This window comes from Alligator sinensis, unplaced genomic scaffold, assembly GCF_000455745.1.
Source record: "Alligator sinensis unplaced genomic scaffold, ASM45574v1 scaffold752_1, whole genome shotgun sequence".
Taxonomy (NCBI): Eukaryota; Metazoa; Chordata; order Crocodylia; family Alligatoridae; genus Alligator; species Alligator sinensis.
This window is the reverse complement of record NW_005842000.1, coordinates 2,692,400-2,720,063: the sequence shown is the minus strand read 5'-3', so window position 1 is coordinate 2,720,063 and position 27,664 is coordinate 2,692,400. Positions and strand designations below refer to the sequence as shown.

At 45.8% G+C, this 27,664-nt stretch overlaps 2 protein-coding genes across 8 annotated transcripts in view; one reads left to right on the top strand and one right to left on the bottom strand.

Moving 5' to 3' along the window:
* The window catches only part of ARFRP1 (ADP ribosylation factor related protein 1), a 125,771-nt gene extending 106,629 nt beyond the window's left edge, over positions 1 to 19,142 (bottom strand). The window contains exons 1-8 of one of the 5 annotated variants that reach the window (XM_006021670.3): positions 19,101 to 19,142; positions 17,898 to 17,997; positions 16,874 to 16,961; positions 16,296 to 16,378; positions 15,219 to 15,300; positions 14,039 to 14,109; positions 6,636 to 6,736; positions 3,686 to 4,618 (exon numbers count right to left, since the gene is read on the bottom strand). In XM_006021670.3, the coding sequence (XP_006021732.1) occupies positions 4,531 to 4,618; positions 6,636 to 6,736; positions 14,039 to 14,109; positions 15,219 to 15,300; positions 16,296 to 16,378; positions 16,874 to 16,961; positions 17,898 to 17,990 (606 nt within the window). In that variant the 5' untranslated portion in view covers positions 17,991 to 17,997; positions 19,101 to 19,142 and the 3' untranslated portion in view covers positions 3,686 to 4,530. Of the gene's footprint in view, positions 1 to 3,685; positions 4,619 to 6,635; positions 6,737 to 14,038; positions 14,110 to 15,218; positions 15,301 to 16,295; positions 16,379 to 16,873; positions 16,962 to 17,897; positions 17,998 to 18,927 lie in introns of those variants that run through there. The other 4 variants (XM_025201706.1, XM_025201708.1, XM_025201707.1 and 1 more) reach the window with 4 other exon arrangements.
* Positions 19,143 to 19,316: 174 nt separating this feature from the next.
* Positions 19,317 to 26,147, top strand: ZGPAT (zinc finger CCCH-type and G-patch domain containing). 3 transcript variants are annotated; one of them, XM_006021665.3, is made up of 7 exons: positions 19,317 to 19,398; positions 19,957 to 20,767; positions 21,375 to 21,508; positions 22,475 to 22,630; positions 23,433 to 23,564; positions 23,798 to 24,215; positions 24,798 to 26,147. In XM_006021665.3, exons 2-7 carry the CDS (start codon positions 20,118 to 20,120, stop codon positions 24,934 to 24,936), a joined length of 1,629 nt encoding a protein of 542 aa, XP_006021727.1. In that variant the 5' UTR covers positions 19,317 to 19,398; positions 19,957 to 20,117; the 3' UTR covers positions 24,937 to 26,147. The 3 variants fall into 3 exon arrangements, with proteins under 3 accessions (XP_006021727.1, XP_006021726.1, XP_025057531.1); XM_006021664.3 differs by having other exon boundaries at positions 19,353 to 19,421; XM_025201746.1 differs by lacking the exon at positions 19,317 to 19,398 and adding an exon at positions 19,465 to 19,812.
* Positions 26,148 to 27,664: the final 1,517 nt, after the last annotated feature.

The following is a 27,664-nucleotide window of genomic DNA, read 5'->3' as shown; positions in this document are numbered from 1 at the left end:
GGAAAGGCTTTGGGTAGGATATGTGCATTTTATTTGTAACTGGAAAAAATCAACTTAAAAATGTCCATTTTCATAAACAGACCCCAAATAGAAGATTTGCGCAGTCTTTGTGTGTGGCACCGGGGGCAGGAACCGTCATTGTTCTAGCAGCTAACCCTAAATGGGAATTGTTTTTGCTGTTTTCTGTCTCGACTAATTCTTGCCCTTTTCACGGACGTTCCAGTGGGCTCAGATGTCAGAAAATTCATTACAACAAGTGTAATTAATAGGTCTCGCTCCTGAACAGCCCAAGCACTGATGCTGGCTGGGCCTCAACGTCTGATTCAGTGGGAGCAGAAAGAACGTATTATATTACTGTAGTTCGCTATCTGTAACATAAATACCAAGAACTTACTAAGGCACCACTTAAGAAAAATGCTTATGTGGGCAATGATACAAAACATGCCTCTACGGTTCTGTGCCCTCTGGAGTGCTGCAGGAAATTATCCACCAGAAGTCTTTCCTCAAAGGTGCCATCACAGCCTTTTTGCCTGAGGAGGCTTGTTCATGACTCATGGAAAATACTGAAATGCCATTTTGTTTAAGAAGTCAAATAGCTCTATGTAATAGGGCTGTGCGAAGCTTCAGGTGGCAGTGAGGTGGGGTGTCAGGGGGCTCATGCAGAGCCCCCTATGTAGCGTGGGGCAGTGGGGGGGCAACAGGGATTGCCTCCCACCTGGCAGCACCCGGTGAGTTAGGGCTTTTTTTTTAACAAGTGCCAGGAACTAGGGTGGGCAGGGCAGCCATTACCAGGCTGGGAAAGCAGGCGGGGGATGGACCAGTGTGATTTGGAGATTCAGCCAATTCGGCAGCAGCCGGATCTCCAAATCGGATTTGGCCGAATCAATTTGGGACAGTGATTCGAATCACCATATGAAATCACTGTCTCCCAAATCAGCCAAATCCAAAGCGAATACTAGCCATTTCGCACAGGCCTACTATGTAGTACACCCTTTTTTTCTCCTTGATTCAGAAGACTTTCAGGAAGACTGATTTAAGTATGAATCTGCTCCTTTCCAGGCACTTTAATGGCCACGGCCTATTTTCACTGTAGCTCAGCTCTCCTCTTTAAATAAAGAATTCGAGTATAAATTAAATTAAAATTCAAGTATTAAATAAATACTTATTTGAATGTGATCCTATTTTCTGGTCACCATTCCTTAACAACCTGTAGTGAATATAGATCTGTGGCCTTACTCTTCTCCTCCTTTGTTCATGAAATGGTTAGTTATTATTGGGATGCTTGCATATAAGCTAACACACTGTTAAGGAAAAGATTATATGTTTTCTTTCCTGTCCAATTAACATGTGTTTTCTGAGATATCAGCTGTTCAGCCTATTTACTGGACAAGACAAAGGTAAGAGGATGACACTCCAAGGGGAGGTGATACACTACCAAGTTTGTGTTCTTTCTGTCCTGGAGGAAGCCCTGCTCATTCTGAATGTTCATCCCGAATTGGTGGGCCACATACAGACGCAAGCCTGTTTTTATTCTCATAGCATAGCACAATGCAATAGAAGTAATTTAATGCTTTATATTGTACAGTTAGTAAAGGAAGCTGTAGTCCAGTGCTCATTTCTGGGCAATGCTGCGTATCCTGCTCATTATTTTTGCTGGTCATATTCCTCCATGTCAGTTCATGGATTTTAATGCCAATGAAGAATTTACTGGGAAGCTATAGAGACTTTAAATTCATTAGAATAGCGATGTTGAGGTCCCACTCTTACAAGCAGCTCTGCATGACTGGAGCTCTCTGCATGTGCAAAACCCCTCAACTGCCATGGAGATCTGCACCAGTGTAGGAGTGGTGCTGACCAGCCTGCAGGACTGCAGTCTCTGACTGACTTGGGAGAACCCATCTCCACAAAGCACCAGGCACACATCCAGTGCCCCAGGCAGATATTTAATAAGCAGGTCAGATAGCAGCCTGCATCAGCAAGCCACATAAAGCAGCATGAGCAGGCCACTCACTTTGCATTTCACCGTTGAGACAGATAGCCAAAGAACTGTGGCAGCTTTTCACGCTTTTTTACTTGTGTCTTTTAATAGCCTGTATCTAGGAAGGAAAATTAGAGAAAATACTCTTAAGTATTCCAAATTGACCCCAGGCCTTGTCACATCAAGGGGCCCCCACCAAAAAAGAGCTTTTCTTTCATTTCTCTTTACTTGCTTGACTCAGCAGGGAGACAGAGTCCTGGAAGCTGTGAGAATTTTTAAACGGCCCATATCCTGCTCTCACTTAGAATGATTAGAAACCATAATAATCCTACTGCACTGTAGGATTACTGTACTGTAATAATTCACAGGGTGTATTTTCTCCATTTCCATCTTCAAATGCTATCAGTTTTTATCTTCAGCACCTTGTGCAGTAGGTTCTTGCCTTGCTTCGTCGTGTTTATATCCCTTCCCACGTATCTAGAAACACAAAGCCCTGGCTTCTCCGTATATACCTCACCAGAATTTTCCACTCATGTACTTACCTCTTAAATGCATCTTGCCTTGTAGGGGACATATGACATATGTTTGAGACACGCTATGCCATTTACTGCAGGCAAGTATGTTGGCAAGGGCTAACACGTGGATCACAGAGCCATGACACAGCATAAAGATCATTCCAGAAGGCAAGCAAAGTAGAAGTTCAAAGACAGCTTGACCCCTACTCCTGTTAATCTGTTCTAAGTGGCTTATGGTTGTCCTGCGGGATTAGGCTGTGAGCACAGCTGTGCCATCTATTCTACAACCTTATAACATCAGCAATTTTCCATATTATCCAAGTGCCTTCCCGTAGCACAAGGGTGGCCAACCTGTGGCATGTGCATCACAAGTGGCATGGGAAGCTTGTGGATGTGGCACATGGCAGAACAGGAAAGGACAGGTAGCAGAGTAGTGGATGGGGCAGGGAACAGAAGGCAAGGCAGGAAGCAGAGTGCAGGTCCCCCACTGCCATAAATGATGTGACTACTGGCACACACAGTCCATGTGTTTATCCAGGGTCAAACAGTTTGCAGGAAGATTGCTGGACTCCACCCTGTGAAGGCTGAGATGCACTGGTTTCAATCTAGTCTTGTGAGCCTGCCAGTTTTTTCTCTACTGTCAACATGAGCCAGATCTTACTCTCCAACATGCACGTATTTACAACGTTACTCCTAGCTGCCTCGACCATGAGTGGATTAGCTGTATCCTCTATTGCGGGATTAAATTGCATAAAGAAACCTATTCAGAAGTTACTTGTCAGAGGGTGATGCAACACATTGAATGTTTACTTGATAATGCCCCTTTCCCTCTTGCCCAAATTATGGGATCTCACAAGGTTTCGTAACTCCTTTATACGAGCAATGTAACATGACAGGTCAGCGATGCTATGACATACTAGTGTAACCACAACAGCCCAACAATGACTCCTGCTAGCACATCTGAAATTTAATCAATTATTTTGCTTCAAAATATGAAATTTAAGGAACACTTAAGATTCATCAAAAGATCATTAGTTCTGTAGCAGGCCAGAAGGAATCAATGGGTTTGGAATGATTTACTTTCAGCTTGGACAAGAGCCTCTTTCTCTATTTTGTTCCTTTCAAACATTTCCTCAGACCAAAATCCTGTACTGAGGAAGCCTTTTAACTAAAGGCTTGAGCAACAGAGACATGCAGAGGAGTATGAAGCTTTATTGTACGCAGATTCTTCCCAGTGTACAGGTATAGCTTTCATCTTGGAACATACATAGAGGGTATGGATTCCTTCCAGTTGCTGATTATTCTCTCCATTAAATGGATAGCACAGGAGTGCTATCAAGAGTCAAAGAAAGGTGACACTTGTAAAGGTCATTTCCGGTCAAAATAGCCCATTGTGAGCTTATACACCATTATGTACCTGCTGGCTTACATCTCTGCAGTTACTGTAGATAAAGTCACAAATCAACATTGCCAAACTGGAAACAGAACAATTACTGTTAACCCCATCCATTATATTAACAGCAGCATACATAGGGCCCGTAACACCATCCAAAATGATCATTAGGGTAATAGTGGTGAAATGTTGTCTTTGTTACAAGGGACGGCCACCATCTCTCTCCCCCAAGCAAACCCCTTGTCCCCGACTCCAAGACAATTAAGGTTTGGAAAAAGAGTCCAAATGAATTTGCATATGGAGCCCATTAGATTAAGGACATGAGACTCATAAATCCCACAGCCCAAAACAATGAAGTAGAAATCTCAAAATCCTTTGAACCTATGGAGCTTGGACATCGTGAGTCACTACTCAGCCTTCAGGAAGGCCATGCTCTTGGGCCAAGAGCTTAATACACAATGCAAGAAGCATGTTGCAAGTTGGAATCCATTGCTCTTAAGTTCTTTTAGACAGAAAGAGTTTGTTTGAAACAAACATTTGAAGACAGAATCAGGTGTAATAAGAGTCCAGTGAACCTTCTTCTTTGGAGAGCAGAGAGACTGCGAGGAAAGAAGCCATCCGTGCCTAGGTTAACCAACACCTCCTTACGTGATGTCTTTCTGCCGTGGGGGCCGGTGAATGTTCCTCACTTCACCCTTCCCCATCCACTCGATCCCCTCATTCACTCCTTTGCTAAGGAAACACAAGACAAAGGCACAGTCATGGTTCATACCATCTGCTGCAGGTACTTTAGTTTCTTTCTCCTCCCTGAAGTCCTTCTTTTGGATTACGTTGTTTTCCTATGCATTTGAGTAATGGGTTCCAACTGTTAAGTGTCAGATTTCAAACACTCCATTATTCAGTTTCCAGGTACTTTCACAGTTTAGTCTCTGTCCTAGCTCAGACTCAATACTGACAATATGAAAGTCTTGCAACAAAACATCAAACAAACTACTTGATGTTCAGCTGGTTTGTGGTATTGCTACAAACCTTAAAGCTAGCTCTATTTCCAGGGCTGCAAATCTTCCATGTGTTCTTTTTGTCCAGTTCAGTGACTCAAAAAATTAATAAGCTGATATGACCACAGAGTAACCTCAAAGTTGCTTGTTTCATTTTCATTATTTCAAACCTTAGATCCAAAGGAAAACTCAGGGGTGGGGGCAGGAGAATTGCACACAGACAAACTCAGAGTGTTTGCACAGGTCAGTGAATCAGAAAATGAGTTTCATACTGCTGTTTCTGCTCCGTGCGAAACCTAGACATTGAGTCTTTGTTCACCTGCTTACTGGAACTTGCTTTTCTTTTCAGTAATTACACTTGTAGTTTTCTTACCGTTTGAGAAGATTGTTCTCCTGCTCTCTGTAATATTACTGCAGTAGGCTTGCACAGCATTGATGCTTTAACAACTAACATAGGACATTCACCAGCCTGGATTTGGTGATTTAGGCACATTAATCTATTCTAACTTGATATAATAACATTTTACACTTATATAGGGTAGTACTTTTAATTTAGAGAACTTCAAATGCTTTATAAAACAGTAGGTAAATAGTCTAACATCCTAATGTTCTTAGGGTAGATGAAGGCACTTCAAGTGACATAAGTGACTTGCTTAAAATCACACCATGGTGACTGGAAGTCTGAAATGGGATCCACTGTCCTGTCTCCTAGCCTGTTGTAACCATTTTACAACAAACATCTTAGTTGTCTGTGTACCAGTGAACCAGTGTTTCTCTCAAAGTTATAAGTAACTAAGTTTATTTCCTACCTGTAAAATCCAGAATGGTACCAAGACAACATTGGCTTCTCTGACCATGGACACCCATCTACCTTGTCTTCCTAGTGTCACAAAGGCAATCACTTTTCCATGTGATTTTCTGGGGAAGTAATGGCTTGTAGCAAAGTTAACCTGCGTGGCTGGCATCACTATGCTGGGGAACTAGATCACGGTTTTCAAGTGTGGTTTTGCAGAACCCTGGGGTTCCACGACAGGTCATCAGGGGTTCTGCAAAGAGACTGGGGGTCATGGCAGAGCAGGTGGGGAAGCAGTGACCCACCATTGCTAGACCAAGTTGCCTGGCTCCATGTCAGTTTTCAGGATAAGATCATAAGAACTGCCATTTACTGGGTCAGACCACAGGTCAATCTTGACCAGTATTTGGTGTCACACAGTGGCAGAAAGTGGGTGCTGAAAGGAAGACTGGACTGAGTATGACCAGGGGAGGGGCTAGGGATAGGGGTTCCGCAGTAGACGGCAGCCCTGACAGGGTTCCGTGACTTTAGGAAGTTTGAAAACCACTGCCCTAGACAATAAATTAGCTGCACAACCCCGAGTCTCAAGATTATATTGTTCTGTGCAAAACTGTGCAGCGGGCAGGGCACCCTCAGTAGCCTGCATGCTAGAATTTCCACCTGCAGTTTCCATCAGTGCAGATGAACAATACTAGGGCACTGAGAGACAAGGGTAGGGTGACACTTTAGAGACTGAGTGGTTCAGAAAGACATGAGCTTTCATAAGAGACAGCCTACTTCACCAGATACTATGAATGGCAGCAAGAGGAAAGCATGTTTTCCTTTGATGGTTCTTTCCTGCAAGCCATATAATGCCCCTCCAAGTGCCCTATGCATGCTTTTTTATTCAAGAGACAGTCGCCTCCTTGCTGTGGCATTTCACCAGGCCACCCAAGCCTCCCACCCCTCCTAGACTTACCCGGTGAGAGCTGAGCAGGCCTGTGTCAAGCAGTCTCTTTTTCCAATTTTGTTAATGCAATCGCTAAAAGCAGTCTTGATGTCGGGGATCGACAGACACGTCTGCAAGAGAAACCATAACAAAAAATCTGCCTACTGCAGCACAAGATGGCTCTCCCCCATCCAGCCTGCAGCCCCCACACATCCCTGGCACAACTTCCTGCACAGTCTTGCCTTTCAAGTGAACTTTAAGTGACTGTGAGAATGTTTAAGCAACTGCGCTAGTTCCAGACATCCCCATGCCCTCCAGCAACCTTGCTGCTCTTGCAGGCATGGAACTCGTGATGCAAAATGCATCATGTCAATCTGCACAGTGGCTTCAAGACAAGACAACATTCTGGACTGCAGGTCTGCACACTTCTGGGATCCCCTTCCCACACCATCCCACCCCACCTGCATGCAAAAGCCAGCCTTTTCCCATTCACACAAACATGTTTATTTCCAAAAAATGTCTCTGGCAGGTTCCTGAGCCAGTTCCAGTTCCTGCCAGAATCTCCATTGCTGTAGCAGACAGATCTCCAGGGCACGTATGCCACGTTCTCCTTTGTTTGCACAACACTGAATGTAGCAGCTGCGCTCATGTTTGAAAGTTGCTCACAGGTGTTTTCACTTGGGCTTCTCTCAGGTGATATGGCCTCCCCAAGTATTTAAGTCTGCATGGCACAGCACTGTTGTTGGAGGGCTCTTGATTCTGGAATTTGCTTCCCCTCTAGGTCTGACAGAGCCTGACAGATTGCAATGGGCTTCACTGCAACCAGATGCTTGTTTTTGCTTTGGCTGGAGACATATGGAACACACCACCATGCTCTCTGGGGCATGGTGACACTGATGCAAATGCCTCAACTTCTAACCTGCAAATGAACTGCCCATGCATCCCGATGAGCAAGATTTAAAAAAAAACAAACAAACAAACCTGCCAGACTAAGCTGTTTTGGATGGTCATGGCCAAGGTCACACTAAAGAACTCCAGCCCTTCTTCCTCACTGGTGGCTTGAATTTACTATAAATCTCTTGTGCCCCAAGGACTTCTCTAAATACTGTTACCATCAATGTGCAGTGGTACTAATCAGACACTGACATCATAATCTTTGGAATGCATTATAGCACCAAGAAAGGATAGATGTTAATTTTTCCTTCTGGCTTTTCAAAGCAGTACCCTGCATACCATTAGAAAGGCATAATCTCGTTTTGTACTTTAATCTACATCTTTCTTTAGAAACTTGGAGCCCATTTCTGCATGTTCTCCAGAAACCAGTAATGGCATGGTAGAAATGAATGATCTAAACAGACTGGAAGTGTAGCCAAAACAAGTTAAAGTAAGTATGATTATTAGTCAAGAGACTATGTAAAGCAGAGGTCTCTCAGTTCAATATTGTATTTCTAAATTAGGGCAGGAAGGAACAATGTGCAGGAAATGTGGACTAAACACAGGATTGGGAGCCAGAAACTCACTAATCTGTTTTGACCTTGCTGCTCTCCCAACAGTCCCATACAAGTGTTTAATTTTCATCTGGACACTGCCCAGTTTCTCTCTCTGCAAGCACAGTTTGGACCTGCAGTTAGTTACAGGCTGAAACCTACTTTCTAGGCAAGGAAGGATTTTACTGAGTGAGCAAGTCAGGTCAACTTTTTGCCTGAGGAGGAAGGTTTTGATTCCACAATTAACTGCAGGAGAGTCCAGGGGTAATGTTCACAGGTGCAACTTATTCATGCAAAGAGGAAATGTGCTTTCTACAAGTGTGGGCCTTATTTAGGTCGCTCAGATGCAAGCCAGAGACATGACAGTTGCTATCTGTTGCAGAACAGCATATTGCAAACTTAATCCAGGTAAGTACTATGAAGATTACAGGACGGTAACTGAGGACTGTTGTCCAGTGCTCATTCAAGTGAGGAATTATTAGCAGTGGTTTGAGATTCTCTAGCCACCTCAGCTAATGCTTCTGAATCTGGAGTTGTCATCCTGCCCTCTACAATCCTCTCTCACACCTGAGTGGAGGCTGCTAGCCATGCAGCTTCTTGACTGTGTTCTCTTGTGACCTAAGCTGAACTTCCAAACTCCAACAGCAAAAAGACTGAGTGTACTAACCCACTACCCTATTTAATATGTACATAATGCAATCTTAAATAACACTCTGCTGCTTTAAACAAAAGCAAAGCCTGACGTTTGAAAATGCAACATATCAATCCACAGGCTAAACAGAGAATAGTTAGTAGTCTAAATCAAACACTGACTTCAGTGGCAGTTAGACATGGCCCTAGGGAGAGTCCAGACTCATGCTGGGGGATCTGGAAAGTAGAAGAGACATGATGGCAATGCTAATATAGATGTCTAGAGGTTTCCTTTCAGCTACTCCACTCCTCTCTAGTACCATGGCCAAAAAAAAAGGAAGAGCTAGATGACTGCCGACTTAAATTCAGGACAAGACAAGCTACACCAGCAGTGAAAAGACAACTTCCATACTACCTATCCCTGCCAGGAGTTACAACAGGACAGTGTTAGGAGGCTCTGCATTGCACATAGAGCTCCAGGAAAGAAAAACTACACAAGAAATTCTACCACCAGGATTAGTATTTTGGGGTGCGGAAGAGACCTGCTGAAGCCATATGGCTCCTCTGCACATGATCATAGACATGTACTCCTGCTATTTCAATTGCCCAGAATGAAGAATCTCTCCCGACAGGTGGGAACCAGTGCTTAAGTGAATATCGGCTTTTGCTTGTCCCCTGCATTCTCTCTTTGTAATCTTTTCTAGGTCTCTAGCATGAATACAAATTGCCAGCCTGCATATCATCACAACTCCTATCCCACATCACCGCACTTGGCAACAGCCACAAACCTAAACCAAGGGCCTATTGATCTCAACTATATCAAATGTTCATTCCCAACAAGCCAGGAAAGTATGCTACTGGCAATGGTTGCCATGACAAGGCATGGATGTCATGTAATAGTCAGAGTTTTCAAGTTCTCATTCTCAGCATTCAGGGAGGTTTTTAATCTTGGAAACAATTCTTGTAAAACAAGATTTTGGTTGCACAAGAGTCTTGGAGAGAAAGCAGGGTGAGCAGCCAAAGCATCTCCTCTCCCCCTTGGACTTCAATTACAGAGTCGAGACACAGTTACTTCCAGTCTCTTCCACACCCCAAAATACTAATACTTGGAACCCAAGTGCTGGTGGTATGCTGAGACTAGTCAAACAAGAGATTGCACTTGTAATATATTATACCCAGACTCTGCATCACCCACCTCCTCCATTAGAGAAGCCTACCTGCAATGTCCCAATTTATGCTACTGCTTGGCAGAAGGGCAATGTAATATCAGCCCTGCTATTGTAAAGAATTCTCTCATTCAACTTCTTTGGAAAGAACAGGTCTTCTGTAGCTACCATACATGCCAGTGTCACACCAAACAACTAAGATGTAGACAAGACTTGTCCCCTTACCCAAGAAGTACAATGGATGAACCATCAGCCCCGTTTATGACAGACTGACTACAAGCTAGAAAGTAAACTGTTGTTCTTATGACACCAAAGCATTTCCCCCCAACTTGATGGCTTTAGTTGGTTTCACCAGAGACAGAGAAAGCTAGATGAGAAATGGAGACCAACCAACTACACTGTTGCTCACCGTTTCAAAAGCACTACAGTACCAGGGGACAAGTGCAGCCATGTGTTTGGACGCTTGCCTATCTCACAAACATAGCCAGTACACACCCTTCTGTTCTGAGATAGGGAGGGCCAGGGTCAGTCTCCTCCACCCTGCACTGCCCACACCTCTGAGAAGGATGCTGAGTGAATACTACTCACTTTCCAGAAGAATGGGAGTAATAAGCTTGGAGAGGGCTCTGCCCATAAGTTACAGCAGTAGCATGACATACTGTAGTCATTGTTACAGTCTGGATCGCCTTTAATTCTATTTTAATCACTTCCCTTTCTCATTTCCTCTGAGGAAACTTTTGTAAATTCCATAGAAGTGTCCAGTTACCTCAGTTTCCAAATCAGACCGGGAAGTGTTTTACTTTTGGTGAAATATACCAACTACGCTATGAAGCCACTTTGCCTGGATGAGGAATCTGCTTCAAGGATCATTACATGTCATCTTCAGAGCTGCGGGGGGAGGGGGGGCAGCAGGCTACAGGCAACTGTGCACATATGCACAGATAGAGTGGATGGGTCAATACCAATAGCATGTTGATTTGGAGGCAATCCACTTTAGCTAGAACAATTCTTGTCCCCAGCCCAGCCTTCCAAAGAGGCCATGAACTTGGGTCCTCAAAAGACGATAGAAAAGATTGATTACAAAAAGACTAGGCTTCCCAGCCAGGCACGTGTGTCTTATTTCAGGATTTAGAAGAAAACATCAACATTGTTGACAGGATTTTCCCCCACTGTTATAAAATACATTTATAACTGTGTTTTGTTCCTTAACTAAAACCATACCAACTCAGAACAAAACTATGGAAACCGAAATGATGGAAACCAGTACATAATAGCAGACCATTATAATATTAAAACCCACACAGTCTAGAAAGGTCATCTCTCCAAGATGTTCCAGAGAAAAATCACACAACCTGGGAAACTACATATTCAGTAAAAATGCAATGTCCGGTGTGTCTCATCATTCACATCCTAGTGAATAAAATTATTTTAAAATGGAGGATGTACTTAAAATAACAGGGTTTTAAATACGGGAACTGTCCTGGATTATCACAGGAAACAAAAAGTAATATTTCCCGATATCTGCATCACTGGCAGCTAAGACCCCTGAACTCCAGCAACGCACTGCTACCCACCCATACATTTCCCGCCCCTACACTGAAAGCCTTTCAGGGAAGACAGCTTAGGGCTTTCCAAAGTTTCTAAAAAAGAAAGTCTTGGACTATCTTGGCATACAAGGTTCCTTGGGTGAATGGGATATCTTTTATTAGACCAACCCAAATAGTTGGAGAATAGTTATTAAGCAAGCTTTCGGGTTCAAAAACCCTTCGTCAGGCTAGGGAAGTTTCAGCAGTTGGTGTGTTAGTCCTAGAAAAATTAAATAAAATGTGGTCCCAGAGACCACATCTTCCTGGATTTCTGCAACAGTCTATTTGACATGTGCTATCCTTTGAAAGCTCTCAGTTTTTCCACTATCTATTAGTGGTATTCCAAAATGTCTCATGTTTAGCATGAAACATTCCCTCCACAATTGTTCCCTATTACTGTCAATTTTCTGGTTCAGCCGTTTTAGCTTTTTATTAAGTTTCACTTAAAGCACATAAAGTTACACTGAAAATAAAGTGTAAATGCATATTTTGCAGGTTTCAGTGGAATAAACAATAGTCAAATAAAATCTCACCCCTCCAACCATCAGGGATTCCCACTCAAAAAAAAAAACCTGTCATAACTTTGTGGAAGAAACAGCTCCATCACCATATTTAATTTAATTCTGAATATTCTCCTGATCAGGATATAGTCTCAATAGGCATGGTAAAAGCATTGTTTGCTGTTCTGTCATGTGTTTCACTTTCCATTTGCATTTTGCAGCCTGCGTGCTAATATGTCAAGCATTTGAAAATGTTGAACACTGCTGTTGTTCGTAGCACCCAGTGGAATGATTTAGGATGTGTTGCTATCACATTTACTCAAGATAAACACATTGGCTGCTAATGGAAGAATTCTTGATGCTGTGCCAAAAATTTCATCGCATACTTTACGTATTCCAGGTCTTACAACAGTCTTGATTGGGCAAGTTATACTTGGAACATTTTCTAACTTGTTTGGAAACACAATAACCTCAAGACCTACGTCAGCTGTTTGCCACTTCTGAAGCATTTTGTTCAAATGTTCAAACACACAGTCATTACCAAAGCCTGAATCAGCTTTTAGTAAACAAAGCCTGCTAAGTTTAGAATCCTGACAGTCTCAGATCTTTATGTTCTGTCCCAGCAGGAGGGATCACCTCAGATGTCCTTTTTCTTTTCTTTTTTTCTTTTTTACAGTCTGTATATTCGTATGTTTGCAGACACAGCATAATCAATATAGGAGTCCCACTGATCAGATCAATAGTTTGCTGGAGGAGATACAGTGGAAAACCTTAAAAAGGCTGAATCTTTGAGTTCTTAGAGGTTTGATCAAGACATTTCAGGTGTGTTAAGCTGTGTAACTGTGTAAATACAGAGCTGCTCCAGTCAGGATCTTTGTCAAGTCCTTATGCAAGTTCCATGGACCCAAAGAACTAAGCTCTCTGGGTTAGTGCCGTAGCCCCTCTGCGGTATCCAGTAAGTCATTTTGAGTTTGTAGACTGGAAGCCTGTTCCAAATCCTTTTTTCCAGTCTTGTGTAGAAACACCTGTTCAATCACTTTACACTGAGCCTGCCTGGATGCCAGAAGTGCTAGTGTCTGTGGCATGTCAGGGAACAAGGGAACAGTTCCTGGAACCGGTGTGTGGAGTGGCTGACAGTGGATAAATGCAAGAGTAAAAAGATAGAAATGGATGGGGTTGGAAATGGTGGGTAGGTGGGGGCACTGCTTTTTGGAACAGAAGGCACTGACAATAGCTAGAAGTAGGTTATCTGAATTGACAGACCAATGGCTTCAGAGTTGAAATGAGATGCCTAATGTGAAAGTATCTGGCTCCCTCTAGAGAAGAAATAGTGGAAATGCAACTGCTAGAGTTCCGGGTTGACTGCAGGTGAAAGGCAAGGATAACGGAAGAAATGGGAGATCAGAAATCACCCCTTCACATTTCCTCTTCATGTTCCACCTCAGCAGGACAGATCACTGAGGCACCTTCATTTGTGGTCCCTAGATTGGTCGCCAAAACAATATCCACAGCCTGATCCGATATTAAATAAATAGGTACATCAATTATTCTAAATATCCTAGAGGGGACTGAAATTATGAATCCAAGACAAATAAGCTGTAGTTTGCCATTCACTGCTTGTTTGTGAAGAGCTGTAGAACACAGACTGTTTCACTGGGCAGGGTTAGTTCAGCAAAAAGGGAATAGGACTTTTTCTTCATATAATTTATTGTGATGGTATAAGAACAGCATAAACATGTATACAGCCAGCAAAAACAAAGCTGTGTATTAATATAAAAAGACCCAGAATAAATTGCATCAAGTTATAATAACAAAGCCACATAATTCTGTTGTGGCACATAAGAGCCACCGCAGAGATGGAAATATTTGCTGTAGATTCATTTGTGCCTCTGCAGCAATTATTTTTAGCAGCAGGAAAGGACTCCCACTGCTAAACAGAAACCAGCAAGAGTATGAAAATAAATTTAGCTTGAATGTACAACCCACCTTTTCAAAGCTACAACAGTAGGCAAGAGATTTGTTTGTTTCTAAACTAATTTGGAAAAAACACACTCCTGATCTTACCTCTACATCCTGTTTGTTAGCCAGTACCAGAATAGGAACACCTTCGAGAACTTCACTAGTAATCATCTTCTCTGTAAAGCATAAAAATAGATGAGAGAAGTCTAGATCACACACCCGCAGCATCATCCAAATGTTTAAATTACAATGGCTGATCTGAGAGGGAGCAAAAAGCCACCATGCATCACTATTTCACTGGCTCAAACCCTGCCAGATTCAAGTTGTTCATCAGCTTCTACCTTTGACCATTTTATGCAGGTATGGTAATCTCTGGTTATTTTGCTACTACACGAGGAATGCAAACAATGGCAAATAATAATGGTGGGAAATTAGAACAAAGATTAGTCAAATCCAGAGTGGTGAATTATTCAGCGTTTATTGTACCAACTAGATAACTCAATAGCGGGTCACAAGAAATCTGCTACATACGCAACTAGGGACCAAAATGTTGAATCAGAATTAAAACAAAAGCCCAAAAGGAGATGCAGGACCATTATAGGCAACTACAACTAGAGACAAAGTCATGTCTTTAGGTCACCTAACCACTTGACCCCAAGGACTTTTCAAACTTTATACTTGAGCAAGTACATGCAGCACACAAGGTGAATTGACAGGGCTAGCCAACTGGCAGCCCACAAGCTTCATCCAGCCTGTGGGTTCCCACTCAACCACCACTCCCTCCATTATTTCTGTTGACACAGCAGGTCTTTGGAGGACAGCAGCATGGCAAAAGGCCCTATAAGCTTGTTGCCCATGCAGCATGGGGTAGGGGGGATTGTGCTGCCACTTGGTAGTGGCAAGGGAGTGAGCTCATGAGGCAGTGATGGGGGTGGGGTTGCCCAAACAGCAATGGTGGTACCAGGAGAGGAGGGAAAGCAGGCTCGTGCTGCTTGCGCAGTAGGGAAGGGAGGGGGAACCCTATCTGAGCAGCAGGGGTTCTGGAAACCTACATAGGGCATGGCCCCTGCAGCATGCTGCCTGCACAATGTGTATCCCAGGGCTCATGATCAGTGTGGCATGTGGACCCTGGCAACCCTGAAGCTAGAGAGCCCAGAGGTACAGATGCATGGTGATACAGGTAACAGAGCTGCAGAAACAAACTTGACTGAAATAACAGTTAAATTCCATAACATACATAGCCAACATCAGTAACAGAAACACAAAACCCAAAAAATATACTCACCAAAAGCTCTTTTAGATTCTGACAGTCTCTCCTCATCCGTGGAATCGATAATATAGATGACCCCATGGGATTCAGCATAGTACTGAAATCATAGTAGAGGTCAACGTCTAATGCTTAGAGCAGTTTGCTTCTCTTCCTATTTTTTACATGAATTCTGTAAAGTTTCTGATACACATGGAAAAGTCTGACTGAGATCAAACCACTAGTGTCAGGCATGTTGTGAGCAGTTTCGCAGATCTCTGTGGACAGAGTTGGTAACTGTTCCTCTACCCCAATGATTCACTATTTGCCATAGTGGGCCACGCTTGCAGCTTTCAATGTGGCACATGGACCGCTCCCACACAACTTACTTCCTGTGTATCCATTTAACAAGATGTCACATGGGCCGCAGCAGCGTGCTGATTGGGCCGCATGAGGCCTGTGGGTGGAGAACCACTGCTCTATCCAGACAGGTAAGATACGTTATTAGCTCTTCCTGATAACTAGAATTCAGCAGCAATCTCAGTCTGTAAGTCTCCTTATTATCCCATTACCAAAGACCCTTGTAACCAGAGTCTGACAGGGGCATTCAATTGCTTGGGTGTTTTCTGATTTGCGCACTTGGGCTACACAGATGCATGGAATTCCTTACAAGTGTCAGAAAAGAAACCTAAGCAGTGACTTCTCTGACACCATCTTTAACAGTCGCAGCCAGGATGCAGTGGCTTTTAAAGTCTAGGACAATACATGCTAATCAAGCTGTTTGTTAAATATCAGCGTGGAGCAGGCAGGGATACATTTACTATCAGACAAGTACAACCAATAGTACTAGTGGCTCAGGTGGCCGTTTCCTCCATTTGTTATAAAAAGATGCTAATTCTGTTACCTGCTCTCCCGAGAGGGCTGAGAGACTTGATCAATTAGGGTTGTAAAGCACTGTGAAAGGCTTAAGTAATGCTACTGATCTCTCAAACAGATTAATTGTACAGGGGTCAGTGCTATATATCAGGGTTCACCAAGAACCCTGTAGAGTCACCTCGTTTCCCTGCAACTCTAAAGAAACACAGAACCCTGGAATATAAAAGTTACTTCCTCTACCTTGTCCCAGAGAGACTGCAACTCGTCCTGCCCTCCAAGATCCCAGAACATTAGCCGGACTTTGCCCACATCAATAGTGCCAACTAGAGGAGGGAAAGCAACAAAAATATTCAATGAATACTTTGATCATCCTCTAAAGCAGCTTAACATATGCACACAAAAAGAAAGGACAAATGAAAAGTTCATCTAGAAAAAAAAATGACACTATTTCAGCGGTATTTCTCAACATGATAGCCACAACTAACATTAGTATAATTTCACCTTTCTATAAAGTAAATAAAAACAGTCAGTGGAGCTATGCCAGTTTAAATGAGATCTGAATCAGGTCTACTAATTTCAGTGGAGCTGTAGGACTGAATTGGCTTAGGTATGGTAAAACATGACATTCGTTCCTTCAGATTCAGCAAATTTTTGCCATCTGCTCTTAAAAGAATGCATGAAGAACTGGGAGGTGATGGAAGTATCTCTGTTAACACACTATTTTCACCGTGTAACCTTTTCCTAAATACTTCAAGAAAAGAGCAATTTGATGCAACTTTGCAGGAGGGGAAAAAGAGCCTCCAAACCAATTCACTTACTGTTTAAGCCTACAGTAGTCGTAATTTTGGATAAGCTCATCCCCTTATAGTTCCTGTTAAATCGGATTTTAGTTTGCTCAAGGAACGTCTGAAAGGATAAAGAAAAACTAGTTACTGTCACATACTTTATTGGTAAGGGTGATTCTATCCAGACTTGCTTTCCCCCTACTAGAAACCATCAGGATTCTCCATGAAATCTTAGAATACAGGCAGTCCTTAGACTTATGACACAATTGGTTCCTGAAAACCACATCTTAAGTCAAAACGTTGCAACTCAGAACCGATTTTCCCATAGGAAGCGATGTTATAAATGGGGGATTGGTTCCTAAACCAAGGCCCAATACCCTATTTTCACCAAAAATACCCCAGAATTTTGTACTTGATCAATTATAGATGAGTAATATAGCTACACTGATGTATTTATATTGTAAATAGCAATCATATGGATTTGGAAGGACTACTTTGAGGAGCCTTTGCTGGACGTTTTGAAGGGCTCTTGGCTGGAGTCTTCTCAGCAGTCCTGGCTGCAGGTTTTTCTGGAGTCTCGTCTGCTTTCTTAAAGAAAGTGTCCAAGGAAGTTTGGACAGATGTTCTCCAGGGGGGTGGGTGACGCAGCAAACTGGTTCGCTGGCATGGCTTTGCATCAGATCAAGTGTTGTAAAGTCAAAACCGTCAGAAAGTTGAAACAGTGTGTCAATTTATAAACGTAAGTGCCGTTCGTTGCAACTAGAAATGCTGTAAGTTGAGGACGGCCTGTGTAATACTTGCCTTATTTTCCCTGTCATACCACAGAACCCCAGACGCGTTCCCAGGTGATTATGCACTTATTAAAGCCTCTGCGTGAGTCTGTCTGAAGGCTTACTGCACTAAAATTAGGTGGGGAGGAAAAAAAAAATCCATCCTTGAGGTTACATCACTGAAGTAACACCAAGGAAGAAACTCGCCTGTACTCCATCTTTGCAGGGGAGGAAAAAGTGGAACTGTACGTGCCATCTAGACAGAGAGAGAAATAAAAAGCACGTACCGTTTTACCGGCATTGTCCAACCCCAGGATCAAGACGCAGTATTCATCTCTCTGGAATATGTACTTATAAAGTCCAGACAGCAGTGTATACATCCTGCTCCTGCAATAAAAAAAAAAAAAAAAGTCAGATCCTGCCGTACGGTTTTATCTGCTGTTGGTTAATAATACAGGTTTTCATTCCCGTTCTTAGCAAAGGGAGCAAGCTGGGTTGAAGGCCAAGCGAGACAAAGCGTTGGCTGGGACGATGTGGACGGGGCTGGTCCTGCTTGGAGCAGGGGATGGAGCAAGACTGAGCAACGCGAGCTCAAGCAGTCTCGCTTCTCATGTATTTGGCACCTGCAACCGAGGGCCGACCAGCTCTCGCCCGCACCCCGGAAGCGGCCGGCTTTTCACCCGCACTGTGCTGAATCGTTTGAAAATCTTGCCACGTATTTGACCGCCTGAACAGCAGCGGAGCAGTCCCACGCGTACACAAACCCCTCCACATCCTGGGCTGCCCGTTGCCACGCCAACGCCAGTAACCGCTGCGGGGTCTCTCTCGCCGTGCGCATCAAGGCGCGGCAGGCGATCCACACGCGGCTCCGCCAGCGCCCAGCTGCAAGTCGTGGACAACGAGGACTTCGGGGCCAACTCCTGCTCAGCCCCGACTACATCGCCCCAGGCCCAGCTTTATCTACCCGGGTCTTAACCCCGCTGTCCGCCCAGTGCCGGGTTATGCTGAGAAAAACGACCCCCAAAAACACGTCTTTGTGACGCCTGAAGACGAACGATCGTTATTTCTGCACAAACGCATGCGCTCGGTACGAATCGTAATCGCGGAGCCCGAGATGGGCTTCTTTTTGTCATAATGGAGTGAAAAGGTCCAGATTTTTTTTGTGTTTTTTTTTCCTTATTTCGAGGTATGGTGCGGAGCTGAGGCCTAACCCCGGCGCGGAGCCCCCCGCCCCTCTGGGTCGCTCGCCCGGGGCTGCCCACCCTCCTCCTGGGGCAGTTTCTCCTCATATCCCACCCCCCCCCCTGGCCCAGGCCCCTGCCACCAGCGAGAAGCGGCGCCCGCAGCTACGAGGCTCCCGGCGTCGGGGCACAGAAGCCGGCTGCTCACGGCCTCCCCACGCTGGACCCTTGGAAGCCGGGACAGCGAATGCGCTGGGGGGGCGGAAGGCCCCGGCTCCCCTCAGAGCAGGCCCGCCAGTCTCGCCTCACCTCAGCGAAGCCCCGTAGGGGAAGCAGCGGCCCCCCCGCGGGGCGCGCTGGGAGCTGTAGTCCGCCCGCGGAAGCGCCCCGGCGGGCCCAGCGGGAGCGGGGAGGGGAGGGGACTACAACTCCCGGCATGCCTCGCGCGCGCAGCTCTTCTTCCCCCCCTCCCCACCCACCTCACCTCAGGCGCCATTGGAGGAGAGGCTGGAGGACTGCCCTCCCCGCCAAGATGGCGGGCGGAAGTGACGTAGGACCTGCGGTGCTGAAGGGAGGAAGTCCCGCCGGGGTGTCATGGCGGCGAGGAGTGAGTGAGGCCGGTGTTGTGGGGTCAGTTCTGGGCGGGGGGGTAGTCACCATCTCTATGGTTACCAGCCTCCCCCAGCCCCATTGGTCAACGATCTCCATGGTTACCAGCCCCAGTGGGGTGGGGGGGCAGATGCTGGGTGCCCCATTTGCGGGGATGCTGAGTGGGGGGGGATGGCTTCTTTGTGCCCCCCCAGCAGGCTGGGCTGGGCACGGAGCGGGTCAGGATGCGACCCTGCTGGAGTAACGGGGGTGGTGAGGGGACACGGGGTGAGAGCAAAGTCTGGGGGCTAACAGCCGGGCCGCGGGGTGGAAGGGTGCGGGAGGGGGGGCTGCCGTCTTCTCCTCACGTCTCCTCACGGTGGGATTCTCGGAGCCGGCCGACAAGGCGTCCTGTCTGCCGTCCTATGTGCAGGTGCGCGCGGGCCGGCTCTGTCAGGTTGGCGGTGTGAGACGCGGTCGTGGCGGTCTCCGCCGTGAGCCCCGGGATCAGTCGCGGCGGTGACCTTTCCCGGGCGTCCTGGCGGTAACGCTGCTTTCAAATCTCCGTTCCCTGCAGCATGATTCGTCCGGTCGCGCCGAAGGGAAGACGACGCGCGATGGCCTAGGAGACCGACAGCTAGTTTGGACGGAGATTCGCTGTCGTCGTTCTTCAGCGTGTGCTGATTTCCCGCCCACCCCAAAAAGGGACCCGGCGAGACGGCTTTATACTTGACAGCGATGGATGAAGAGAGTCTGGAAGCGGCGATTCAAACCTACAATGCCCAGCTGAAGCAGGTAGAGCTGGCTTTAGGGGCAGGGCTGGACCCCTCGCAACAATCTGACTTGATCCAGCTGCAGGAGGATTTAAAACAGCTGATAGAATTGACTGAATCCAGCCTGGTCTCTGTTAAAAAGAGCAAACTATTAGCCACTTTAGACCCTGCTGCTCCCTCCGCCTCTCCAGCAGATCACCTGAAGCAGGACGCTAACCCGGGCAGTTCTTCCTATGATGACGAATATGCTGCTTTTAAAGAAGCTATCGCTGAAGCTGGTGGCAAGGACAGGCCTTCGAGTACTCGGGATGAGGTTTCTCCAAAGAAAGATGGAGAGGCTGACGGGGAAAATGAATCGAAGTACAGTGATGAAGAAGAAGAGTTTGAGAGAGAGGAAGAGGAGGAGGAGGAGGAAATGAGTGGGATGAAGGTTAAAGCCCCATATTACAGTTCCTGGGGCACTCTGGAGTACCACAATGCTATGATTGTGGGGACAGAATATTTGGAAGATGGCAGCGCGGGAGTCAGAGTGCTGTATCTCTATCCGACTCACAAGTCCTTGAAGCCGTGTCCATTCTTCTTGGACGGGAAATGCAGATTTAAAGAGAATTGTCGGTAAAGAAGCTGATTTCCTTTGTGTTGCTAGATGGTAATTAAAGGCACTGTCAGCTAAGGGGCTAATCTCTGATTTAAACACTTTATCTTATTTGGCTTTTTAAATCTGCCACAACTTTGCCAAACAGTTTTTTTATGTGTTTGACAGTGTCATCCTTTTACTATCCTATGTCAAACAATAAGAGAATTCCTTCTTCTTCTAACCCAAGGAGAAAATGGAAACTCCTTTAAGTGAAAACTGCAAGGAAGGGGTTAATTCTAATATAATGGACAGCTAAATAAATTCTTGCTAACGAGAAAGACAAAACTGGGGGGAGGGGGAACGGGACACCTCAGTAATTTTGTATGTAGTTCCTGCATTTTGTCCTGAAAGATCTGTTTTGCCACATCTGTTGCTGCAGGTGTCATTGTTGATGACCAGTGAGATGCAGCCACTTCCGAAATGGACTACAACATGTATTTTATGATATTGAAACCATTTGGGGGGATGCACCTTTTTATAATTTCTGGTGTGGATTTAGCAATGCCCATGCCCCTTTGAAGGAAGAAACTTTGTCTAGGCTCATTTTCAGATGAGGGCAGATCTCATCGCTTCTCTTTCTTGCAGGTTTTCCCATGGGCAAGTGGTATTGGTGGAAGAACTTCGTCCATTTGAAGAACCTGACCTCAGTTCTATGGAGGTGGGTTCGGCCTGTTTGGCTAAACATAATGATGGAATATGGTATGCTGCGAAAATCACTGGTGAGTCTTGTTTTAATATATTTTAGCCAGGTTGGAAGGTGACCTGAGGTCCTGTAGTTAAAATAGAAGGATTAAACTCTTCATGATCAAACAGAACCAAGGAGGGATGTGGGTAAAGTGCAGCCCTGGGAGTTTTGAGATGAATAAATTCGTCTCCCATCTGTGCCACAAACTTGGGATGCAAGAGATGTTGTGTTGCTTAATTCGCTAATATTTGTAAAGTGCCTTGTGAGCCTGTAAGGGAGGGGCTTTGAAGTAAAAAAGGTGAAGGAGCAAAAGCTGGAAAGTAGGGAAGACCTGGAGAAAAGGGGAACAGTAGGCAAAAAAAGAAAAAAGGCATAGAAATGAAAGTGTGCATAGAAGAAGGAAAGAATTAATCAGTTAGATGGTCAGTAAATTGTTCTTGTGTCCCTTACCCCCTATTCAGCGTTGTTCAAATATTCTAAGCACCTGGTCAAATACGGAAGTTAGACACTTGGAACAACTCGCTCTTGTTTTAAGTGAGCACCAAATTAAACACAGCCAAGAGAATTTGGCCTCTTGCCTGCTGGCTGAGGGGAATGTTAGGCTGAAGTGCTTTGACATGAGAAGTGGGGCCATTTCTTCACTGCCTTTCATCTTGAAGCAGCAGCAGAGGACTGGAGGATGCCTTTAACTTTGCCTGACTTACAGCACTTCTGCAATGCCCCATACCCATTCTTCATTCTAAGAATAAACAGCTGAGTCTATCTGGGTTTAGCTGGCTATAGATGTGAGTAGCATTTTTTCCTTTTTTTAACTAGAAACCCAGCATAGCAAAAGCAGACAGTGAGGAGAAGAACTTTCAATCAGTATTCATTGGGCCTACCTCATCCCCGGTGCCACTTGGCTGAAACCAAATGCAGTTAGCAGCAGAAGGGTTAGATGTTGTCCTCTGTAGTTACTTCCCTTGGAGACTTGCACAGTACATCATTTTTCCTTCCTCAGACATTGACAGTGGTTATTACACTGTGAAGTTCGATTCACTGCTGCTGAAAGAGGCTGTTGTGGAAGGAGATGGCATCATTCCTCCACTGCGAAGCGATGAGAGTTCTTCTGAAGAGTCTGAGGAGGACAACGTAGATGATTCTGGCTATGCTAAAGGTGATTCTAGCTATGCTAAAATTAGGGAGCGAGAGAGTGCTAGGAAGGCCCACAATCAAGACCTGCCCTGTAATTCCAGATCTCTTGAGCTCTTGCCCTGCCTTAGCAGAACACTGACAGGATGATTTTCACTTCTGGAGAAAGGGGACAGATAGTCAGTCTCTCTCTCCTGTTACTGAAAAAGATGCTAGGGGGGAATTAAGCATGAGTTATATCACTGTCACCAGTAAAATTCTCTGATGCTTCATGCAAACAAACTAAACTAAGCTAAACTGGACCCATAACATCCAAGAAAAGGCTGATGAAAGCATATCCTACCCTAGGATGAAATTAGAGAGTAAGCTGGCATGGAACGGGCTGGAGGTTAGGATCCCCATAGTTCAGATCATGGTTTCCCTGTTTGACTCTGACTTAGACACCTTGTTAATTTAATAAACTAAAAATTAAATGAAATTAAAAATTATATCCTGGGCCCTTCTGATTCAGCCATTGTTCTTGGCATGTAGGATAGCCTTATACTTTGTCTGCCTTTTCCTTTCAGACAGTGTTGCCACAGCCTCGTAAAGGATGCTTATTGATATTAGCTCCTCAATGGGAATGTGGGAAACTTGAGACTGAGAATCTCAGGGATGTCCCTGGGGTCCTACAAGAAGTCCTACAGAGCTGGGATTTGAGCTCTAGTCTCCCAGTCTTATGTTAGGGCCACTATGTTTTGCTTACAGTTTCCTCTCCTCTCTCTCTCCCCTCCCAGCTTAGGGCCTCTGTCATTGTGTCTTACTGATCCATCTGTTTTGTGCTACAGTGATAGATTCAGCGTCCTTGGAGAACGGGGACTGGACTCCCGCTTGCAGCTCATCCTTTGCTGGGTGGGAGGCCCATACTCGTGGCATCGGCTCCAAGCTGCTTGCTCGAATGGGTTATGAATTTGGGAAAGGTAAGGATAGGCCCAAAACCTTGCTGTACTGGTGGCTGGCTGTGTGTGCCTCTCTTCATCTCCATGTTGACTTTTAAGGCCAGCAGCACTGCACCCAAGGACTGGGTCTAGTTGTTTTAGGCTTGGCTGTGAATTGGGATTTTTGACACGAGGTGGTTGGGAAGGCTCATTGGGATGCAGAGGACTTTGTTGTTAGTGTTTGGCTTCCCAACTGTGCCTTCCTGCTCTCTCAGGTCTAGGAAAGAACTCTGAGGGCCGCGTGGAGCCTGTCCAAGCTGTGGTGCTGCCAAAAGGGAAGTCCCTGGACCAGTGTGCTGAGATCCTGCAGAAGAAGGAGGGAAAGCTGCATCCAAGCAAGTCAAGAAAACGCCAAGTGAAGGGAAACCACAGGGCAGCAGCTAGCTCAGGGAGCCGCAAGCCGTCCCGCAATGTCTTTGACTTTCTGAATGAGAAGCTGCAGGGGGAGGGCTCTGGGAAGCAGGAGGAAGGAGGGATGGGACTGCCGGAGAGGAACAGCAAGGAGATCTACCATGCCAGTAAGAGCACCAAGAAGGCCTTGAGTGTCCGCTTGTTTCAGACCATGGAGAAGATAGAGCAAACGCAGAAGAATATCAAGGGAATCCAAGAGGCCCTGGCACGCAACATTGGGCGGTACGGAAAATCCCTCTCTCAGGTTCCAGACTGATTTGGGGGATCCTGTTGCTTAGGCTGGAGGGGGGGAATCATACACATGGCAATGTGGACAGGAGGGTGAGGAGCTGGGTTCCATTGAAGAACAAGTGTTGAAGGGGGAAGCTCACCCAGGGTTGCTGGGTGAGGTGCATGAGCCAGTGCAGTAGGGTCCATCCCTTTTCTATCTTAATTGCCCAGAGGGGACCTAATGCAAAGTGTGATGATAGAGTTCTCAACCATGACTCAGAGCAGTACATGTCTTTGGGTGCTCCCCCTTGTCTACAGACTGGGGAAGGAAGGGGACACTTAGTAGAAAGGCTGAAGAGCATCACTTCCTTTCCAGTCACTTATTCTGCTACAGCATTTCCATGGCAAGGCACCTCTCTGCTCTGACACATGTTCTGCTGGGGATCAGGTGTGTCATGGCCCCCAACAGATGGCTTGCAGCCACTTCATTGCAGAAACTGGCTTGCCCAGCTGCAGAACACAGCCGGGTTGATGACAAAGCTTTGTTCTTGGTGTGTAGGATAGCCTTATATTTTGCCTGTCTTCTGCTTTCAGGCACAGTGTCGCCACTGCTCAGCTGGAGGAGAAACTAGCTAACGCTCACAGACAGCTGGGGCAGCTGCGGGCCCAGGAAGCCAGCCTGCAGCGGGAGCAGAAGAAAGCAGACACGCACAAGAAGATGACTGAGTTTTAGTCTCCCAGGAAGGGGTGGGATTGTCTTGGTTCTCAATATGGCTGAGCCACACACTCGCTGTGTCTGAGCCTCAGTAACCCTGCCATCTCCCCCAGGCTCCAATCAGCCCAGATGTATCCTGGGGTAAAAAGCAGCAGCTCTTCAAAACACCTGATGCCGTGTGAGCTGAGCTCTCCTGGATAGGGGAGGTGGGAGGAGGAAGAGTGTGCACCTTCTTTGCCCCAGATGTGTTCAGAAGGCCCAAGCCACTTATGTGGACTTAGTACAAGAAAACAGACCCCTGCTCCCTCTCTTGTACCATGGTAGTCCATCCACAGAACCTTTAGTCCCAGTGCCTTGGAGACTAGATTCTGCTCCCAGTCCCAAGACAAGAGCTCACAGGCAAGTGTCCCAAATGCATCCAAGCAGAGCCACTGAGGAAGGGTCCGGTGCTTGGTAGACACAAAGGGAAGTTGTTGCTACTGTTAGCTTCCTTCTGTCCCTTGCTCTAGGCTTCACCTGGGGGCTGAAGTCAGTACTGGGGTTCTCTCTTGTTGCTGTGGTTTTTTTTTTCAGCCCTATCACAGTGAACAGGAAAAAAGGTTGAGTATTGTAAGGGTCTGTAAGCTGTGGGTGTGGTAAGCCAACTGCAGGAGTAGCTCGGGGTCAAGCAAGATGCAGCCTAGTACAGCAGTTTAAGGCAGCGTAGAGAGCCACGTCACTCAACACCACATGCTAGAGCTACAGGAACAGGGCAGTTTGGTGGCTATCTAAAACAGCGGAGGTGATATAACAGGTTGGCCGCACATCTGATGGCCAAGAACAGCTTAGCGGGTGGCTGTTTATGTTCGCTGTGGCTGTGGAGTTACTGCCATCTAGATGTTTCCTTGAACTTGCAAGTTCCCTTTATATTAAACATCCCTAAGTCAGCACAAAAGGTCAGGAGGTCCGGGGGTACTCGACACGCATCCATTTGCATCCATCTCTACAAATGAGGCAGGGAGCTAAGCAAGTTTCCATCTCATGCAGCAGGTACAGATGGTCTCTGACAGGAAGTTAGACTTCTCCCATCCAGAGGGATCCTGTCAGTGGTCACCAGCTCTGGCAGTAAGGGGAGGTGAAAGTCCCACCAGGCATCCTGCTTCTGGGGATGACTTGGGCACTGGAATATTTTTCCGTGCATTCTGTTTTCAGGTTCTGTGACTTGCTGCCAGTAAAAAGACAAAAATAAACACCTTTTACTGTGTGAGTTATTTTTAGAAGAAGTTGGTCATACCTTTAACTTGGCCCCTTGTCTACCTTTCTGAGGAACTACCAAGCTGCCAGCTTTTGACAGAGCCTTGTTGGCTACAGGGCCAAAGCTATTCAGTTCACTGTCAAGAGGGATTAGAAAGTATGAAGCAACCAAAGCGACTCGTCAAAGGTGTACAAGTCTCATCTGCAGCATAGCCTTCCTACAAATGCCTTGGAACAGCAAAAGCTACAGTGAAGGTGCAGACATGGATGAAAAATTCCTTGTCGCTGTAGAGGAAATGGAGACTGATATTGCCCTCGCGTGGGAGGCACATGGATTCTACAGTGCTGGACACCACCAGAAGAATGATGTAGATGGACAGCTGAGGTTTCATTTCTTGTTAGCAGGAAAGAAGGAAGACACGGACTGTCTGAAAACATCTTCCAACCCTAACAGCATCAGTCTCTTCAGTTCTCGTCATCAGCATCATTCTGTATTCAAGTCTTCCCCCTGCACTGATGTAATTCAGAGCTGCTTTGGGATGGCCTCTTGGGGTTAATGCGTGTAGTGACTGAGTTCTGTGGTCTCATACTTGTGATAAGGATCAGCATGCACAACTCGGCATGATGATCTGTCTCCACCCAAGTAGCATAGGATTGGAGAAGCCAGTTGAGTGGAGGAATCTTGCACGGTTTAATCTATTCCCCAGGGCCAGGTCATGTGTAAGTACATAAGGGGGGTGCACCAGGATCTGGGAGAACAGTTGTTCACCAGGGCTCCCTACAGGATGACAAGGTCTAATGGCTACAAACTTCTGGAAGGTCGATTTAGACTGGACGTAAGGAAAAACTTCTTTACAGTCCGAGTGAACAGACTCCCCCCAGAGGTGGTGCAAGCACCTACTCTGGACTCATTCAAATGGGGTTTGAAGGCTTATCTTGTAGGGGTCATTTGACCCCAGCAGACTTCCTGCCTATAGCAGGGGGGCTGGACTCGATGATCTCGCAAGGTCTCTTCCAGCCCCTAATATCTATGAATCTTTCTGCAAGGACAGGAATGTTCATTCCGGCACTTTGGTGAAATCACATAATTGCCTTTTGACTCCAACCTCAAGAGGCCTTGCCAGTTTGCTTCGTGGCTTTCTGTCCACATGTTTCCACCTCCAAGGTGGCTGCGTGTTAGAAGTGAATAAAGCAGTTCATATATATGTTGTGATGCTTCACAATAAGCAACGCTACTTTGAAATAAAGGAACTGCCATCTCTTTTTAGGCAAATTCAGCAAAATGAATCTAGTAGCCTCAAGAACTGGTATAAAATGAGGTCAAGTACAACTGAGCAGTCAGCAGGGCGTGCTCTTGCACATTGGTCTCCCACTGAACCCATCCTGCAGCCAGCTTTCTGCAAAAACAAAGTCGAGAGAAAGCAAAAGCAGCATACAAGTTAGTGAAACGATGCTTCTGCAGGCCAGGAAACGAGCTGTGGTATCAGACTGCCTGGTATAGGCTCAGAGGTGT

Bases quoted from the DNA above. Each gene is read 5' to 3' on its own strand.
- ZGPAT (XM_006021665.3), top strand. From the start codon at position 20,118: ATGGATGAAGAGAGTCTGGAAGCGGCGATTCAAACCTACAATGCCCAG. The intron at 23,565-23,797 runs GTAAGGATAGGC...CTGCTCTCTCAG, and splicing joins GGGTTATGAATTTGGGAAAG to GTCTAGGAAAGAACTCTGAG. The intron at 24,216-24,797 runs GTACGGAAAATC...TTCTGCTTTCAG, and splicing joins CTGGCACGCAACATTGGGCG to GCACAGTGTCGCCACTGCTC.